Consider the following 20000-nt stretch of genomic DNA (forward strand, 5'->3'; position numbering starts at 1 on the left):
ACTAATCTGCAACGGCAGACCTGAAAGTGATGTGTTAGATCTTGGGTTTGCTTTTTTGATTCTAAACCTGTCTGTGAACACGGTCCACCTGCAGCAGTGTCATCTAAAATGTTTATGCCATATGTACAGGCAATACATTTCCCCCTATTTTTACCATGACCTAACCCCAGAAGACTGATAACATGTATTTCACCATAAACACTTTCCACTTAAGAGTTTTTTCTATTACATGACACCTCAGAGTAGGCGTATAACAGGAAGTGAGAGAAGTCTGATAAATACCACTGCATCCCTTGGGGGATCTGCATCCATCAAATCTCTCATTTATCTGAGCCAACAGACCCCTGCTCTCTACTATCGCAGTGAAATAGAGACCTCCCTTTATACCCATACTTTATGTATGTGTCAAAGGGGTCATAAAACCCTCCTGATTCATTCTCACACCCTTCCTGCTGGCTTTATGTTGTGCGGGAGGCAGATCAGTGGTCTACTTCTCTCGAGTGGGAGGTCTTAACTAAGAGCTGTGATGTGGCTGTTTAATTTGCACGACGGAGCCTTTATTTACACATATAGTTTGTTAGCTTCCCAGCTGAATGTGAAATGTCTCACCCAGAGGCATTATGGAGAGGTATTTGCCACGGAACTTGCTGGCAATGGTGATTTCCTGCCACAGGGTCCAGCCTCGTTGGGAAATCACATGATGTGCAGCTGCAGGGGGGTGATGGCTCACCTTAGAAGAAAGACAGGCATAAAGCTAAAGCAGAATATAGGAAATGTTTTCATAGAAGCAGAAACTGCTTAACAGCTTGTTTGGAGAACACAGTCTGACTTCGTGTACATCAGTTTGTGTGTCATGTGCGTGCATGCACATCAGCGAGTGTGTAAACAAGAACTCCCTGTGGCTGTGCTGTTACCTGCTCACACAGCGAGCGGTAGCCGAACTCCTCCAGGCGATCGAGCTCGTAGGTCTCGCCCAGGAGGGGGTTGAAGGGCTTGGCTGTCCGATGGACCGTGGTGGAGTAGGAAGAGACAGAGAAGGCAGCGACCAGGCACATCTGCTCCAGGGAGGAGTCGCAGCGCGCCGCCTTGTCCAGAAGCTCATGATACTCCAGGTCCTCAGTGAGACGCTGCAGCATCGACAGAGGCTCATTGAAGTTTACCTGGATGGAAGATAAAGAAGGAGTGAAAGTCTTAAGCGATAATTCACAAAGAATGTATTTTAACCTGTCCGTAAGGAGGAGGACCAAGTCTAACACACTTACAGGCATAGGGATTTTAGAGAGCTCCTTGCCAATGCAGTTCTTCATGATGCTCCATAAATTGAGGGAGTAGTTGGGCTTGTCTGGTATATGAGTGCGCCTCTGTCTGCGGGGCTGCAGCTCCTTCCCTGCCACATCGTTACAGCTGGGAGACATCTGGGATTGATTGGGGTGGGGGGGGTTGAGAAGGTTGTATTTTAACTTCGTATAAAAAGAATATTTGATATATATACAAAATACATACACAACATACATATACATTTTGAGAATACTGCCTGGCAGCATATAACCAGACCCAGGGTTAGAGCGGGTGAAAGACAGGAGAGGGAACAGAAGACACAGATATGTAAGAGAGAGAAGAAGCAACAACAGAGAGGTAAGGGGAGAGCGGAGCAGATGTTTGACTGGTAATTAAGATTTAGTGGAATGATGCAGCTGTGTATCTTTGGCACCACAGGGGTGACAGTGAGCCTGCAGGAAACACAGACAAAGAATTGTGTCTGTGTGTGTGTGTGTGTGTGTGTGTGTGTGTGTGTGTGTGTGTGTGTGTGTGTGTGTGTGCAAACATGGGATGATTGTAAGGTAGGAAAGGAGGACTGTACGAACAGTAAGTGAAGATGGTTATATAAATAAATCAATGAGCTGTGTGCTCTCCAGCAACACAAATGAATCTATAATGAGATTACGACAGTCAGCAGTCTTCACAATGGTCAGTCGCATTAGTCAGACTTGTTAGGAGGACAGACGCTTACATGGTCGTCCTGGTTCCAGTCATTGGGATGACCTCCGCTTGCTCCGCTCAAATTACTCTGAGATCGCCTGGAACAGAGTGAAAATATTTTCTTCAGTGGCCACTGGAAAAATACACACTCATTGTCCATTTCTCTCTATCCTTTACCACTTGCACACACACCCACTACAAACACAATGCACACAGGGGAGCAAAGAAATTTCCGAGTATTACAGATGAACCCTGTGTAACAGTTTCTATCATTGTGAATGGTGTTCCTGGAGTCGAAGGATATGTTGCAAAAGATGAGCCATAACATTTTTAAAACAAGTAAAGACTAAAGCTCTGCAAAAAACAGTGGAGTTTCCAGCAATGCAGTAAACAAATATGCTATAAAAATGTATTGAGAGAGCAAAAACAAGAACAAGAAATTGGTTTACTTTGCTGCAGGAAAGCAGATCGGGATGACTCTTAAGTTATTTTTATCTGTATAACAGAGTGAACACATCTTACAAAATCCAAGAGTGAAGGGAACACCAGTCTATGATTTGTCTGTGTGTAGGTTAAGTTGTCACATCATGAGCCATCATCAGAGCCTTGTTCAGCTGTAAGCCAGAGTCAAATTCACTTTTATGACGAATTGGATCACGAACAGAAATAATTTATAACAACTTTCCTCCCTGTATTTGTCTTTCAGTTGTCCTTATCTTTCAAGAAATACCTTAAAAAAACAAAAAACAAATACTAAAAGGCAGGGACCACATGAATCCCTGTGTGTGAGACTGACCTATGCTGTGTGTTCTCAGTGGCAGTCACTGTGATAAATGCAGGGGAATCCTCCATGGCATCAAAATACTCAGTATCCTCATCTTCATCACTTGCCTCTTCTTTGAGCGGCCTCTCACTTCCTTCATTCGGGAAATACGCATTTGTGAGTACATACAAAACAGCATGCAGAACTAGCAGAACCATCATATGCTGGTGAGTTGAAATTCTACAGAGCTGAGAAGAAAGCAGCGTGTAATCACATACCCATGGCAATTAATCAAGGAATAATCAGCTTAGTAAAACTGGCAATGTTCCTGCTGGTAAACTAGCCTGAATGACTCAAGTTCCTCAGGGTGTGCTTCTCATATTCAGTATCCAACATTCAAAATACACAGAGAAGAACAAATCCTTGTATAAGGTAATCATAATGTTTTCTCTTGAAATGTGACTCTATTAAAACAGGAGGATAAACTACAACCATCAGACAAATATCACTATTAAAAAAAAATACTGTATTTTCAGAAAATCGCTTTGAGGACAAGATAGTTTCTTGCGCTCATTCTTTTACAACCATTCTGTTTGATGATACTTACTAACAGTCCATACTATGACTGTACATTTAATAAAGATTTGCATTTGCCTCAAACGATGGGTAAATTCTATTCGACAAATAAAAACAGAATTGATAGAAAACAATTTTATGTTCAGGGTTATGAAATGTTTTTGTCACCACTCCATCTTTTTAAAGGAGATAACACTCATCTCTCTGGTACGCCATTACCTTTACAGTCGGCATTGATGGGGGGCTTTGCATCCCTATCCATCAACCATGTCTTCCTCCCTCTAACTTTAACCTTTGCTATAAGAAAGTTACACTACTGCCTATTTTGGTATTGAATGTTGTTGTAAGCTATTTTTTAAAATAAATGACTATTGCTTTCATTTTTCTGGGGAGTCGAGACTTACATTAGAGGTAAGGTCATGGGGTCACTGAAATCAGTGGGTTTCTCCTTGTTGAAGGCAAAAACACACATGTATGTTTGACACGAAGGGTCAGGAGATTTGAAACCGAAAAAAACGGCATTAAAGGAAAGGTCACAGGGTCACCAAAATCATGCATCCTTCCTCTTGAAGGATGCATGTACACACACAACACACAAGAAATGTTGGTTATAGGTAAACAACCAAGAAAAAAACAACTGGATGGACGGACTGACAGAAGAGACCACATGACCTACAGTCCTTAGTGAAGGTAATTACCATGTCTAACTTAAGTACAATCCTGTCCAAACCTTCTGACAGAAATTTCCTTGCACCACATGAGGAATGCCTATAATATTGAGCCTGAAGCCACACATGACTTTTAGCCAATAAAGCGAGGTTCACACTGAGGCCCACATGAGTAAGTAACACACAGACACTCAGTCTCACCCTTGTTGGTGGTAGGGGCACTGGGTGTGCTGGAAACAAGCGTGGGTGCTTCTCTCCACGCTCGCTCCAGGCTGTTATGCTGCTTGGCTAGCTGCTCAATGGTCTCCTCTAGGTGAGTGCGCTGCTCTCGCTCATACTGCAGCGCCCGTTGCCATCTTCTACTGTGGCTCTCTGCTAGGTCCAAGAAGTCTCGACACGCCTGGGGAAATACATGCACACAAGTACATTAACACATAGAGAGCACCGAAAGTCTAATTTCTATGACATAAAATCTAAAAAAAAAATGGATTTAAAAATAAAAAAAAACATTCAGAATTCTCAACAACGTGCAAGTTTCCACTTGCTAATTAACAGCTCAGGTTTTGCATTAAAAATACAAGAGTGTCTTCAAAGAACTCTGTTTGAATCTGTTTTGAATGTTTGAGTCAACAAATAATATTATACTGAAAAAAAATCATCAGGATGTAACTTTTCCTTACAGGTGACAATATGAGAGAGAGAACACTGGGATAGAAAAAGGTGTTAAGACATCGTGACAATCACTGTAATCAAGGAGATTTATCACCCCTTGTTTCAAACAATATGTTAATTAGTTGTCTGTGGCGCATTCACTGGGTTTCCATGCTATGTCAAATGCAGTGCATTTGAGCAATCTGAAAAACCACCTTAAAACATCAGTGAGTGATGAGCTGATTGCATTGCAGACTATATCTGAGTCAAGAGGGGACATCATTGTTGCTGCTTTGGTTTTACTGCTGAGACAAAGAGGTTATAGCTTTCCTTCATAGTGAGCTCAAAGGTAAATGAACCTAAATAACACCTCCCAGCTGACTACATGCATGATGAAAATGTCATGTGACAGTCACTGAGCTGTCAGCAAGTGGGCCTTCAGAGGAGGGGTTTTTGAATATTCATTTTGAAACTGTCACATTGCTATCTTACCTATACATATTACTAAGTATTTTTGCAGAATTTTGTAGGGGCTAGTTATTGTTCTTTCCCACATGAGTGGAACAGAACACGATTACATAGGCTCCACTCAGTATTTGCAGCAAATGTCTCGTTGGTCCCAGAGCCAGAGGGGTTTTTGAGAGTTAGCATGAACCACTTAGATAAAGGTGTGGCTGCATGCAGCGAGCTGGAGGGATGAATGTGTCACACAGCTCAGATAATCTCCGTTCTCTGGTGAGAGAGCAATCAGGATGCACAGTATCACTTTTGGGCAGCCGGAAGAGAAACAAGGATGCGGTCACACCTACAGAAAACAGGATATTTATCTGTCTGCAAAAGTGCTTCTCTGTCTCTCCCTCTCCCTATCTCTCTCACTCACACTCACACACAGACACACAGACACACACAGACACACACACACACACACACACACACACACACACACACACACACACACACACACAATCATACTTATACACTATTAGCTGGCACTTAATTTTTAAAGACGTGATACTTTTAGTGAAATGTGAAAGCAACATCTAAAATTTACATGATAATATTTTCAATACCATAACCATGCCAAGTAACCAAATTAATGCTTTAATATTAGATATGTATTATTCAATGTACCATTTTCATAATAGGTACTATTATTATTATATATAATTTGAACATAGTTAATATACAGTATGTAACCATAACAAGTTTACTTGTTGTCATGCAAAACATCATCATTGACGTAACTAATGAAAGAATGGGGAAACCAGGAACAGAAAGAACAGGGAAAACATGATGACTATTAGACAATATATGACTATTACAATAGCATCAAAATTTCATGTAGCATATGCATTTGCTATGACCATTCACTTGTCTTTGCATATGAGTCTGGATTTTCTGATCCTGAACGGAGAGTAAGTAGTATGTTTGATAAATAAATGCAGTCAGGCAGTTGTTATACATTTATTTGAGATTATTACTGGAGCATTTTAGCTTCATTGGCAACAGACCAAAAGTCCAGATAGAAGATTTAATATCTTAATGTCTTTGGGAAAAAATTATTTCATAACAAAACAAGCAAAAATGAAAAAAAAAAGTTGATGTTCTCCAGTAATACTAATGTATAATTTAATTAGTTACATTATTCCAAGAGTCAAGACCCCACACCATCATTAACAAGTTTGGAACGATCCTGTGAGTTACGGCTGGCCGATAAAGGCAAGGAAAAACAACTCTAATTTGTTATGGCAAAAGAAAAAGTGATACATGCTTATCTTGTTGCTACTAAAATGGGTAACTGATCTGTACCTACCAAGAGATTGGGATGGTTATAACATAGTATTTTAAAATCATACATCTGGTAATCATGCAGTTTTATTATACGCTGATAGCGCTGAAATATCATACATCTTTCCCCTTCATGAAGGTTGCAATTCAATAGCTTTAGGCGTCTTCGATTAGAAACTCCCTGACTGAAACTATATTTTGCTCAAGACATTGTATGGAAATCACCAAATATCTAATAGTGAAAATGTTACTAGACACATCTCCAATCAATCTCTTACCTTGAGCAGTCTTGCATGAAGTGTCTAAACATCACTGTCTGAGCATCAGTTTAAATGTTAGATGTGCATGTGATGTTGCGGTCCACTTCCTCAGACATAACCATGATATGAAACTCAACACCCACTTGAAAAAGTATGATAGTTCTGCTTTTTTTATGCTGACTTTCCAGCACAGACACAGACTGCATGTGATGTCCAGTGGAGGAAGAAAAAAGTTAAAGGCCTGCAGGAGTGGATATGTAAGTAAGAGGTAGCCTTAAGAGATGTCAGCATCAAATTAAAAGTCCTGGTAAAGGTTCACAGAATGAGCGATATGGCATAGAATTAAATAAACTTGAGCAATATGTGATTAAACCATACAAACCTAAAGTGTTGGGTGTGTAAATGAATGCATACACAAGTGGGCAAGAGCTTGACCTCCTTGGGTCGGGGTCAGATCACTGAGGGCATGCACTTGGGTCTTGCCACTATGGCCTCCTTCTTCCCTCAACCCCTCCTCTCTCCTTTATTCCCTCCTTACACATATAGCCCAATTTCTTTGGAAGAACACGTAAAAACTACATTTATATTTTAAGGCAAAGAACACACACTTTACAGTGACTGAACCCAGGGTTGCAAAAATCTAGATACCCGTATCCTGGGCTGCTCTCTGTTTGAGGAGAGCCATTTACAATACCAAAAATTATTACAGGGAGTTTGTTGCATCATTCTTACCCAACTTGGTGATTTTAAGGAGTTAGGCAATCCAAGAGTGTCTATTTTATTGCTTGTCTAGTAAGTTTCAATTTACAACGCCAACTAATAAAAAAAATGGATGACAAGAAGAAACAAAGGCCTAATCATTTTGGGTGCAATCTAGATTAAGACCTTTTTTTTTTTAATCTTACCCCATGGCTCACGTCCGCTAACAGGCAGAATTAGCACATATTTAACCATATTAAGAGTATTAATCTCTTAGTGCCTGATTTCAAACCAAATTTTAAAGTAAAATACTTGCGGTCTAACCACGACCGAGTCCAACTCAATTATTTTACACCTATCAACCAAACAAGCAAAAGAAGAATCAGCCAGACATGCATTATAGGCAGAAAAAAAAGCATTCTCTGACCCAAGAACAGACAACGCTATCAATAATTTGGAGCCATCGAGAGAAACAGGAGGAAAGACAAACCTTGAATGATTGTCTGGGTTTAGTAAGAGCAGGTCGGTCTGTCTGTCTAACTAACTGTTATTCCAGAAGGCTCTGACATTCCTCACCAAGCAGTGAGGGTCAAGGGTTTGAGGGGAGGGGGAGAGCATAGGCTATTCCTGTCCCCCCCACCCACTATCATATCTAATATCACTCCCTCAGGACCTCAACACTCCCTGGACTCTCGTCCACTACTAACATACTGTTAAGCCCATGGGATTTACCATTGAGGAGAATGGAACAGCGCCAGATACAGTAGAGCATTTCTTATTATGATGCTTGCAATCAGAGCCAACACATCGGACATAGTGGTAACTGAAAACCTGATCGTGTTGGTTGCTGTGTTTTGTTAAATGCAGCAAACAAGGTATAACTTTTATCTAACTGCAATATGTTATTCTGAAAGATAGTCTGTTGCTCTTCCTGTAATTTCTCTGTCCTTTTCTCCCTGTAAATGCTCCCCCCAAAGTGGGGGGGGGGGGCTGTAATTTACAGAAATCATCAGATAAGAGTTTAATGTATTTTTGGTGAGATTTGCTCTTTGTTGTCAATTTGTCATCTTAGGCTATATTAGTATAAATGACTTTACTTGTGAAAGACTCATTCTAACAGCAGCTGAGATGTTAGTCATTCTTAACAATAAGGGAACCACCATGACATCTGCAGCTGTAGACTACCAGCTCAGTTTTGACCATGATTTTTTAAACATTAATTTTACTCTCTGCACACTGCTGCTGTGTCTTGTACCCTGGGCTGTCCCAGCTACTTACATTGATCATAGCATTGGAAGTGATGCGGAAGAGGGTGGCTCGTTCGTTGACTGCCTTGATCTTCTCCCCTCCCTCCACAGGGACTTTCAGGCCCTCGAGTTCACTCAGGGAACGCTGCAGGGCTGCCCCATGCTTGGCGATCAGGTCATTACACGTGCTAAGGTCATCGAGCTTGCTGATGAGTATCTTCAGGGTGCCCTGAATCTCACTGCGGTCCGACTGGGATGTGGGCTCCTCGTCCCCTGAGTCATCTGGAAGGGAGAGGTCAAAGGTCACACAAACTGTGTTGAACAAGAGAGGATTATTGATACTTGTGAGTGCACCAAACATAAAAGATTAATAATACTTAATATTTATTTATAAAAGGTTTTTCTCTCTCGGAAATTTCGTACAACATATTTAATGGCATAGCTGCTGAATCGCAAAATATATGCAGACACTTTCCTTTTTTTAAAACTAATACTTCCCATTAGAGATGCATTGACTTAACTTCACCTCCATCATGGTAGACAAATATCCAGTTTCTCCATTGCCTAGTGACCTCCACTGGCTAACCTCCATCACAGATAACTTATTACAGACGCTTAAAAAAGGACGACAACCGTAGTGTTAAATAGATAAAGATAGAAAGCCAGAGTGCCACAGTGTGTTGTTTACATATTTCCGTGTATTGGCAATGCGTTGTTCGTTAAAGGTTAAAAAAGACAAAAAATAAATAAATGATAAAAAGACAAACTACTTGACAACAAACCATTTAACAGTGATTTATTCCAGTGATTAAATTAGTGCTAATTGAACAGCCACCAATCGGATTTGACACATGGCTTCCTTTGACACACATAAATACAGCCATAAAATAGTATCACACTAATCATAACTGCTCCGACTGCAAACATCCTTGAAAGCTTATCAAATGTAAATGTGACCTGTATTATGACATTTGAATAGAGACAGCTCGTCCATACCCATGAGCCTTTGCTGTAGCAGCTGCCTTTCTGTATGATGTCACTAAAGAGAGGGTTACTCAAGGTTAAACAGAACACACGAGAATAATGTTGCAGCGTCAGCTCTATAATACACACATAAACGCACGCACACTGCAACCACAAGTACACACACAGAAAGACAGAAATATACTGACAGTAAGACCCAGGTCCATAACAGCCCAGTATAGTAACTGTAGTAAAAGGAAAAATCCAAAAAATTAACCAGAACTACAAATTTTCTGAACTTAAGTGGATGTATACACAGTCTTTCTAGAATAATTAGCCCTACTCTGTTATCTTTTTGTAAAAAAAAAACCCAGGGAACCTGCATGTTGGATTTTGAACTCAAGAAATATTTGCACACCTGCGTATCAAATCTAAATTCACACAAAAGAATATTCCCCACATAAAAGCATCTGTGTTTGTGTGTTTCTATTTTAATAAATCAAGCTAACAAAACCACACCAGAGCAGTGATGTATAAAACTACTGCTCCTGCTAAAACTAAGAAATCGGACGACAAACAAGGAGGAGGAGGGGAAGGAGAAGCAGGAGGACACGGAGGAAAAGGAGGAAAATATATTTCTGTGACAGTGAGGGTAAAGGTTCGAGAGTAGAAGGAAAGTCTCTCCACCCTCTAATCCAGCCTGTTGACCCTCTAGTGCTGTAATGTCTAGAAATTGCTGTTGTGCTGTCCTCTACACCCCAGCATACAGAGTATGCTTTGTCACACTGAAAAGGTGTGTTATGTAGCTGATAGGAGCGACTGAGAGGCAGCACTACAGCAACACTTTCTCCTGAGAACATGGCAGCTGGCTGTGTCCTCGCAGTGGAAGAGACTATCACCTCTGTCAAGCCTATTTACACCATGCAAGTATAACCTGGATATCCACCTGGGGGATGCTGGTAGCTGTACTACATCATGTAACAGCAATATACTGAGGTCAAATTTAACGGGGACCTTTGTCCAGTGGAACATCCAGCTCCACTGAGAAACATCTAACACGCAGACATGTCCACACAGGACTGATATTAAGTAGAGCTTGTGCTTGACATCCAAAAACTATGCAATAAAGTAAACAAGTTCTTCCAGTGAGTCAGTATTTTTGAGCCCCATTGCAAGAATTCAACATGTAGAAGCTTCTCAACAACTACTGGATGGATTGCTATGAAATTTTGTACAGTTATTCATGGTTCAAAGAGGATGAATCCTACTGACTTTCGTGACCCTGACTTTACCTCTAGCGCCATCATTAGGGTGACATTTGTGTTTTTTACTGAAACGTCACCACAACCATTGGATAGACTGCCATGAAAAGTGTTTCAGACATTCATGTCCCTCTCAGGATAAACTGTAATTGTTCCTATTACTTTTCATCTCTTTTCATTGGTCCAGGCATTTAATTTGTAACCAAATACCTGCAAAAGTCATGACATTCTCATCAGGCTCAGCTGTACTTTGTGTTTAGTTCTAATTAGCAAATGTTTGTATGCTGAAACACTAAACTAAGATGGTGAACATGGTTATATTAACATCACATTACACCTGCTAAATATCAGCGTAGTCTTTAGCATAGAAATTGAGAGTGTGATAGGATTTAGTTCAAAGCACCACTGTACTTAAGTAAAGCCTTACAGAGGTGCGAGCATGGCCGTGGTCTCTCGTTTAAATTGCCTATAAACATATCTTTGGCATTTCAGCAGTTTGTTGTTACTCATTGGGCAACATATTACTTTCTTTCGCTTCACTTCAATGGCCACACACACCCAGAGTCGGTAGAATTTGTTTTCAGTACAGCCCAGTAAAACACTCAGTACACAGTGTCAGCAGCATCGCCTATACGCCAAAGTTTATATACATATCAACAAGCTAACATTGGCTAATAATATAAAACGTGAACATATCGGCCGGGCTCCAGTCAACAGACCAAGATCACAAGTATGACCACAAAAGGCGAGATATATTTAGGAAAAGCATACTGTACTTTAGCATCACATTTATTGATCATATAAAGATGAAGTGAAGTCCTCTCATCTAAGAGGAAAGACCAGAGTTAATATAGAAAGTAGGGGAGCCAGGAAAGGGTGAGCAAAAGGGAGAAAGAGAAGGGAAGAAAAAAATATCTCACCATATTTGGATTCCTGGGGGTCCATTTTCACCCAAAGGTAACCAAAGTTCAGCCAGGAAGTAGCAGCACACACACAGGCCACTGAGTTCTAGCTGCAGCGGTGCGGTGTGAACATGCTGAATGGGCTTTCAGAGAGACACAACTATCTGACCATTAGAAGACAAAAACGAAACAGTCCAGCCAAAAGGTCAATCCAGCAGCCCTACAGCACCAAAAAAAACCTAAAGAGAACCTGGATCAGAAAATGACACCACTATGCAACCACTACCAGCCAGCAATAGGGTAGGAATTAGATTACACTGGATTTCAATAAAGTCACTGCAGAGAAGGGAAGGTACAGAGGGAAAAAGCTGACAACGTAAAGACAGAAAACTGGCAGGAGTGTGTGTCAAGAGACGAGCAGCTGAAACACAAAGGAAAGCAAGAGACAGTGAAACAGGTCAGGGAGAGAGCCAAAGAGCATGTTTAGAGAGAGTTGGATAGTTGGATAATGAAATAAGCCTTAAATTGGTAAACCATGACAGATAAGTTAGTCGCTGAGTGGGTGTAGATTTGAACTTCCTCCCACGAGGCAACAATAAACCTGCCCCGAATTAAATTTGATTCGATAAATTTGTGGATACGCCCTCAAGTTAAAAATTTTCTTAAAATATATTTTAACATTTTACAGGAGGAGAAAAGAGAAGATTTATTTGTCCTCCCTTTGATTTTGATATAAACAAAAATCTAAAATAATTTTAGAAATATATTTACTTACTAATAAAATAATTAACAAAAGGATAGAGGTGTATCCTGTGTCTTTGTTTATCTTAACCGAAAATAAATAAAAAAACTGCTTCTGAGGATGGAAAAAATGAAATAAAGACTACTTACTGTCCTGAAGTTAATTTTGTGGAACTAGGATAATTGAATATGTGGCCTTAAAATGCATCTTATTTCAACATGCAGCTTTGGATATGGCAAACTATTACAACTCAATGTGGATCTGTACTTGTCAAGTGAAGCCAGTTAGTGCAACTTTTCAAAGGCCAAAAGACAGTGCAACCATTGTTGCAAGTTTCCTCAAGGTCTAACCAACGTTAACAGGAGATCATGTATCACACATGGACAAACCACTAATCAGTGTACATTAAATCTGAAATGCCAGAAACCAGCAGTTAGTTTCTCTGCAGCTTGCAAACTTCTTGCTAAATATGGCTATCTGTCCAATAACAGGCCTGTGTTGTGACAGTGAAAGTTACAATTCATAACCCCTTTAGACAAAATTTGTTAAAGTTAGAGTGGGTCTTTCATGGACCAAGGTAGGGTGTTTTGAGAGTGTGACACGTGCAAAGATCTTGGTTAAATACCGGGTATAATGCATCCTACCCTCAAGTTTCTTCAAAACCTTGTAAGCTTCAAATCAATAAGGAGCAGACAAAAACAAACAACAAAAACTGAACATTGGAGACTGACCCACAGTAACCCAAACATAAACATCAGACTATCTTTTGTTCTGATGGAAAACCAAGGGTACTGAATGGCAAAGTCACCCCTGACTGAGTTACAGTAAATTCAACCCCAGTGCTCTGCATCACATCTACATTTGAGAGTGTGAAATTACAGAGTAGGGTCTGGATAATATTAGGATAATACACAGTTTACTGTTAAAGGGACACTGGGTGGTAATGACACATTTCAGAGGTGCTGCGAGGAAAAAACAAAGCGCAAAGGAGAGAGAGCATGGAGAGCATTTAACACATTTTAAATACCAGTGTGTTTGTTCAAGCTAATGATTTTTTCCTATGTTAAATGATAGGTTCAGTTGGGACATTTGAAGGCAAACAAAAATAAATGGTTAAGCAAAGATATTTGCAGCACTGCGGTTAACGCTTGCTCATATTGTTCACCTTCATTCTGCCAATGAGTTCAGCAGCTCTAAGTGATGCCACTTAAAAATAAACTGTCACATGTACCAAGGCCTATTTGTTTAGAAGAGACTCTGCTAATAACAGGTTGTCTGCAAAACTAATTCTCTTTCCAAAACCTCATTGAAACAACACAGATTTTGGTTATCGCCCCTACTGCGTAGACAGCCTGCAACTGCAAGGAGATGCTGGGACACAAAGCTTTCTTCAATCTAAAACAAAGTATGTCACAAATGTCCTTTCTGCACTGTTCTTTCAGTTCACTGAGCCAGATCCATATAGCATCAATAAAATGTCAAGCACTACCAGTCAAGTTTGAATACTAGAGATGAAAAACCTTCACGATATACAAACACGTTCGATCAACTGTAAATCACTCAGACCTGGAATAAAAAGTAAATACTGGGTTTTATACTAAACCTGTTTCAATAAAGAGCCTTTGTATGCTGTCTGCATCAGTGTCACTGCCTAGCTAGCCCCATCAAATCTCCAACCCTTTCCCTCACAACAGCAGATGTGGATGGGATGGATGGCTCTCCAAAGCTGAGTCGCCACCATGAGGCAAGGCCAGGAGCCCATTACCACCCCAGTCATGCCTCAAGGGCGGATTACGTCCACCCTTCCCCCAAAGTCTACCACCTCAAAGAACACCCTGCGTCAACACAAATGCAAGCGTGTTACCAGCTCCCACCATGTCTCTACTGCACTCTCCCCCTGAGATAATATAATTTATCAACTATCTGTGTCTGAGCCAAGCAGATATACAAGCGTATAGGTCCCAGCTCATCAAATCACACCATTTCAACACATAAACACACATTCATCTTCTTCCTCAGCATAGGCATTGCTTTTCTGTTTCTTAGCTCCTTCCTTATTGTCCGTGTCAGTGTTTAACACAAAAGAGCGAGGCAAAGAGAGAGAAAGCAGGAAAATAGGCAGCGGGAGAATGTAATTGGGAGAGCAGTACGCTGCTATCCCACTGTCAGGGCTCGTCTCTCTGCTCATCTCTGAGGACAGGCTGTCAGATCAGTGGAGCCAGGCCTCCGGCTGACAAGACGTCACCCTGTGGTAGAGAGACTTGCATGCCCAGCAGCAGAGCACATGGGAGAAATGTACTGCCCCTCTGGATTAAAAATGGTATTTAAACATAGTGAAAGGCCTGATCAGAGAGGAAACTAGTGTCAGAACATTTTTAGCACAGAGATTACTTTCATTTCAAATGATATTACAGTTCATTTTTACAGGTCAGGGTCACCATTGGGGCTGTGGACTGCAGAGCCTTGAGGCAGTTATTTCTATAATCTATCTTAGTGTAGTCAAAACTTGTTATGGTTTATATCAATATTTCTATAAATTATATCTGTTCTTTCTTAAACTACTGGAATTCATATTATCGTTAAAATTCCATTTTATTACTAAATCTAATGCAATACTTTGCTATCCTTTGCCTCTCACCAAATGTACAGTCCTGGTTGAAATTATTGGTAACCCTGAATTTTAAGAACAGAATTTAGAATGTCTCCAGAAATAAATGCAAATTAACCAATTTTGTACAATAAAAATATTTTAATAAAATGTCAAAAGTTACTGAAAAAAAGCAACAAAAATGCTTTCATATAGTGAAATAAAAAAAAAATACAGATATAAAATGTACCCTTGTCACAACTATTGGCACCCTTTTGATGATTTTAAATTAGTTCCTCAAACAAAATAAAATAAACAAACAAAACTCACCAGTGCTTAATTTTCAGTGTCCACATGACCTGAATTAACCAATGAATGATGGTTTTATGGGAAAAAAAGGGGCTGACTGTTTCCAGTTTCTTTTTCAAAGTGGTGAAGACAAGAGAGCTGTCTGAGAGCATCAGAAATGTTATAATCAAAAAACATAACAATTCCAAAGGCTACAAAGATGTTGAAATCCCTGTTTCAACAGTTCATAATGTTATCAAGAAGTTTCATAGTCATAAAACTGTTAAGATGCTTCCAGGACACGGTGCTAAAAAGAAACTCACTGAGAGAGGGCTGGGAAGGTCAATGCAGATTGTGGAAAAAACACCACACAAGACATCTAAAGAGCTTCAGGCTGACCTGGAGCAATCTGCATTGGTGGTTTCAGCCCGTACTATACACTGCACACTACACCAAGTAGGGCAGATGAAACCAAAGAGATGCAGCGCATCAGTTTATTTATAGGTGACGAAATGAAGCCCATAAGGAAAAGATCAGCCTAACTACAGTAAAACATGGTGGAGGTTCTATCAAGCTGTGGGGCTGCTTTGTTGCCTCTAGTCCTGGAGGCATTGAATGTATCAAAGGAATGATGAAATCAGAAGATTACCCAGCGTCAGAAAACTAGGTTTGAGGTGAAGGTCTTGGGTCTTTCAGCAGGACAACGACCCAAAGCAGACATCCAGCAGCACAAAAGAATGAATGAAAAGTAAAAGATGGTTGGTTTTAAACTGAACAGCAGTGAGTCCTGACCTAAATCCCATTGAAAAGTTTTGGAGAGAGCTGAAATCTGCCATTGCAAAAAGGTCTCCTGCAAGCTTAAAAGAGCTTGAACACAAAGCAATGGAAGCGTGGCAGAAACTACCAGTAGACAGGTGCAAGAAGCTTCTAGATGGCTACAAGAAACATTTAGAGGTTGCCATTGTTGCCAGAGGTTCTGCAACCAAATACTAGGGAATGGTGCCAATAATTGTTTCTGGGTTACATTTTGTGTTTGTATTATTTCACTATAATGCAAATTTTTTTTCTTATTTTCTTTTGTTCAGTAACCTTGGACATTTTATTAAAATATTCTGATTATACAAAATTGGTTTATTTCCATTTATTTCTGAAGATATTCTAAATTCTGTACTTGAAATTCAGGGGTGCCAATATTTTTCAACCAGGACTATACATATATTGGGATGCAAGAAAAGCTAAACGACATACATACATACTGTGACATACTGTATATTGTATTAAATTAATCAATACGATTATAAGCTATTGCTTGAAATTAGCCAACCTTATTGCACATGTAATCTGAAGATCGCTGCATTTTTAGCACAGTGTTTGTACCTTTAGCTGGAAAATAACCTTTTCAGCACTGACAGCAACGAGGGAGGGAGATGACTGTTTTGCAGTTGACTATCTTCATAGAGTGTGCAAGAGGAAGGGAATATATGAGAAGTGTATCAGAAACAGAGGAGAGAACAAGCTTGATGAAGAGCGAGGATGCGTCTCAGGAGATGGGCGAGTAATCCTGGCCAGTAATTGCTAACTGGCTCCATACCTCCCCTGAGATACATCACATGGAGACTAACACTGGAGACAGCAGGTTAAACCCAGTAAGATGGCGCTCAGCTCTACACAAGTAAATGAGGAACTGTGCAGTGCAACTCATCACTGTCCCCAGAGCTCTGCAGTATAGCTCTGGCAGTGCATCCAATGGAACACTCTCAGTAAGCAGCAAACTACAAAAGAAAAGATTAAAAGCAAATTGCAGCAACCAAGCAATGAGTTTTAATTCAGTAGCATTTTTATAATGTGCTAAGATAGACAAACAGAAAAACAATTTGTCTGCTGACTACTAAAACCGTAGATTTATATTCTGGTATGCTGAGTAAATTTTGAAAATTCACAGCCGGCAATTCACACAAACCTGTGAGAGGAAAAGACTCTTGCTTACCGCATAACTCCTACAGTCGAGGTTGAGGACATTAATTATCCTACAACCTCAGAATACTAACTGAACTCATCTACACAGGTCTGGTCACCGTGACAGGACTTCCGGGATAGTACAGCAGTAATAAAAAGCTCGGTGCTGTAGAGAAACAATGGACCACAAGCAAAGTGTGAAGCCAGTGTTAAACATCTGAAACAGTCTGCAGTAATTTCTCAATTGACCGATGTACACTATATTTACCAAAGATTTTTTTTAATTTTCAAAGAGAAGGAGTTTAATCAAAACCAATGTATACAAGACTGGTGGACATACATTGGCTAAATGCATGTTCACATGCATAAATTCTTCATTTACATGCATACCAACATCTGCTGAGGCTGTGAAGTGGAGGGTCTGTTGAGAGCTGCCTTGGTTCATGTAAAACAGGGCTGGTATATAAAAATATGAAGATAGATGCTTTTGACAGACTGGTCTCATTAACAGAGATACAGCACATCAGGGGCAATTCCACAACATGATGCACAGTTTTCAGTTGCAATTGCAAAGTAGCTTAACTAATACATGCACACAAACATAATACAGTAACATATGCTTGAGATGCAGTGTTATTGTTCATCTAAAGTTAGACTCCTTAAGATTTTAATAAAACCAAACCCGGTTTTTGACATTATTCGTGGTTGTCATTTTGTCTGAAATAGCCATTCAGTGTATTTACAATATGTAATTACCTGTCTATATGGTAGTTTTCACTGTTAGGTCAGAGTCCACCATTCCCAGGCTCAATTCAAATTGTCTTCAAAACACCTGGGATTCACAAGAAACGATGCATACATGCAATCCAGCATAACTTTATTGAATGTTATTCCCCAGATTGCTGGGACCTATGATATTAAACTTGCTGTTACCATGGCAACCACAAAATCTTTAAACAGCTATAATTATATTTTTATATTGACAATGTATCAAATGATCCCTCGGTTTTATGGAGCTTTATAATGACTTTCAGCTCATTGTTTAGCTGTCCGGCCTGCAACTTTATTGCTTTGGTTCAGTATCACGGCCCTCTTGGCTCTTTTTTCGGCCACAAAAGGCAGCTGTTTTCGGTGAAAAATACTCCAAAAACTCATAGTAGGCCACCTGCTCAGCGCCAAACCGCAGACGCACAGAGATGGCGACTCGCTGGAGATCATAGTGAAGAATTTAGCAGCTAAAGAGCCCCAAGTGGCCAAAAAAAAAAATCAAGTATTAGAGGTTCAGGGACTACATTTTTAATGACAGAATTTGACTCTCCCTTCTGTTTGAGACTTGAAGTTCATGCACTGATTCCTAGTTGCATACTAGCTTCAGACAGCACTAGACCTGAGCAATATGATGCTAATAAGCGTGAGACCAATTTGTTAACCATCAGATTTTGCCACACTGTTTATTCTGAGGTAGCTCTCCCTTTAAAATCATTGGCTGTATTGTATTAGGTCATTTAGGTCAGCAATGTTGCATAACAATGAGCAGGATTACTTTATTTAGATATTGTTTTGTTTTTTCTCTATGATTTTTGCATTGGTGTGATAAAGTGCCTTCATTGGCCAGGTATATAATTCATTGGATTAGCAAAAACAAAAATTTCTGCCCGGTTATTGTATCCACAGACTATTTCCTCAATTGTCTAGCAAGCTACAATGAATTAACAGGTTGGCAAGCATTTTGATCTCCTATTTGATAGGATATGCATGCTAATTATAAGAGCTCACTGCTGAGTTACTGCTACCATGTTTTGTTGAACACCCGGATAATGTAGAAAGATTTAGCAAGATCGTGATCCCTGAGTCAGTAACCTCAGAACAAAGCAAGATTGTGATTCATGAGCACAAAATGCTAATTGTCCAGGTGCCAGCACTGCAAGATAATGAGCCATGAAGGTAACCATAAAACCAGAGCTGAGGTGACTGCTATCTCAGAGCAGTAGCAGAAGTGTCTCTAAAGTACTCTTAAGATATGTACATTAATATTTGAAAAATTAAACATGATGAGAGCATTACAAGAGCTCCATTGGCCGACCTTGTTCTTTGACCCCTCTTAAAAAATGCATATAGTATGTGTAGGGAATGTGTGTATTTGTAACTGCGGAGGGATAAAAGTAAAATGTCCATTGTCTGTGCACACTGACAAAGTTCTCACTCTCTATTCTTCTCTGGAAACAGTCTCAGAGCAGAGTCACAGACTTCACTAAGAAACTGATTATCAAAGTGATGTAGAATCTCACATAGCAGTGCAGCTCCAGAAGAGGTTTTACATGACAACAAACCACTCAAAATAATTCTGTTCATAATTCTGTTTATCATAACAGCCCGACAACACCGAGAGCTTTCCACTGGGACCTGAGAACATTTCATTGTCCGACTGCAAAGGCCACTGATTATCAATGACTTACCCTGCAAATTCAAAAAAACACAATGTTTTCATGGTCAGGCACTGATGCTTCTACTAAAAAATAGATAAGATTGAAGTGCTGTGTATGCGACCTACAAAATGCGGTGCAAGGGCAAAAGTGCAGACAATTTCTGGAACAAAACAGTACAAGAAGCAGACATTCTGTGTCTGTGACATTTATTTTACATGACTGTAGTGCAGATTTGCACACAA

The 20000-nt window shown here is 40.0% G+C and overlaps 1 protein-coding gene across 4 annotated transcripts in view; it reads right to left on the minus strand.

Moving 5' to 3' along the window:
* Positions 1 to 20000, minus strand: part of osbp2b (oxysterol binding protein 2b) — a 52010-nt gene that overhangs the window by 6411 nt on the left and 25599 nt on the right. For all 4 annotated transcript variants that reach the window (XM_040155236.1, XM_040155234.1, XM_040155235.1 and 1 more), the window contains 7 exons: positions 8664 to 8914; positions 4189 to 4387; positions 2777 to 2897; positions 2012 to 2078; positions 1263 to 1415; positions 915 to 1160; positions 610 to 730 (listed from right to left, as the gene is read on the minus strand). In XM_040155236.1, the coding sequence (XP_040011170.1) occupies positions 610 to 730; positions 915 to 1160; positions 1263 to 1415; positions 2012 to 2078; positions 2777 to 2897; positions 4189 to 4387; positions 8664 to 8914 (1158 nt within the window). The remainder of the gene's footprint in view (positions 1 to 609; positions 731 to 914; positions 1161 to 1262; positions 1416 to 2011; positions 2079 to 2776; positions 2898 to 4188; positions 4388 to 8663; positions 8915 to 20000) is intronic.

The sequence above is a fragment of the Xiphias gladius genome, chromosome 19 (genome assembly GCF_016859285.1).
Source record: "Xiphias gladius isolate SHS-SW01 ecotype Sanya breed wild chromosome 19, ASM1685928v1, whole genome shotgun sequence".
NCBI lineage: Eukaryota > Metazoa > Chordata > Actinopteri > Istiophoriformes > Xiphiidae > Xiphias > Xiphias gladius.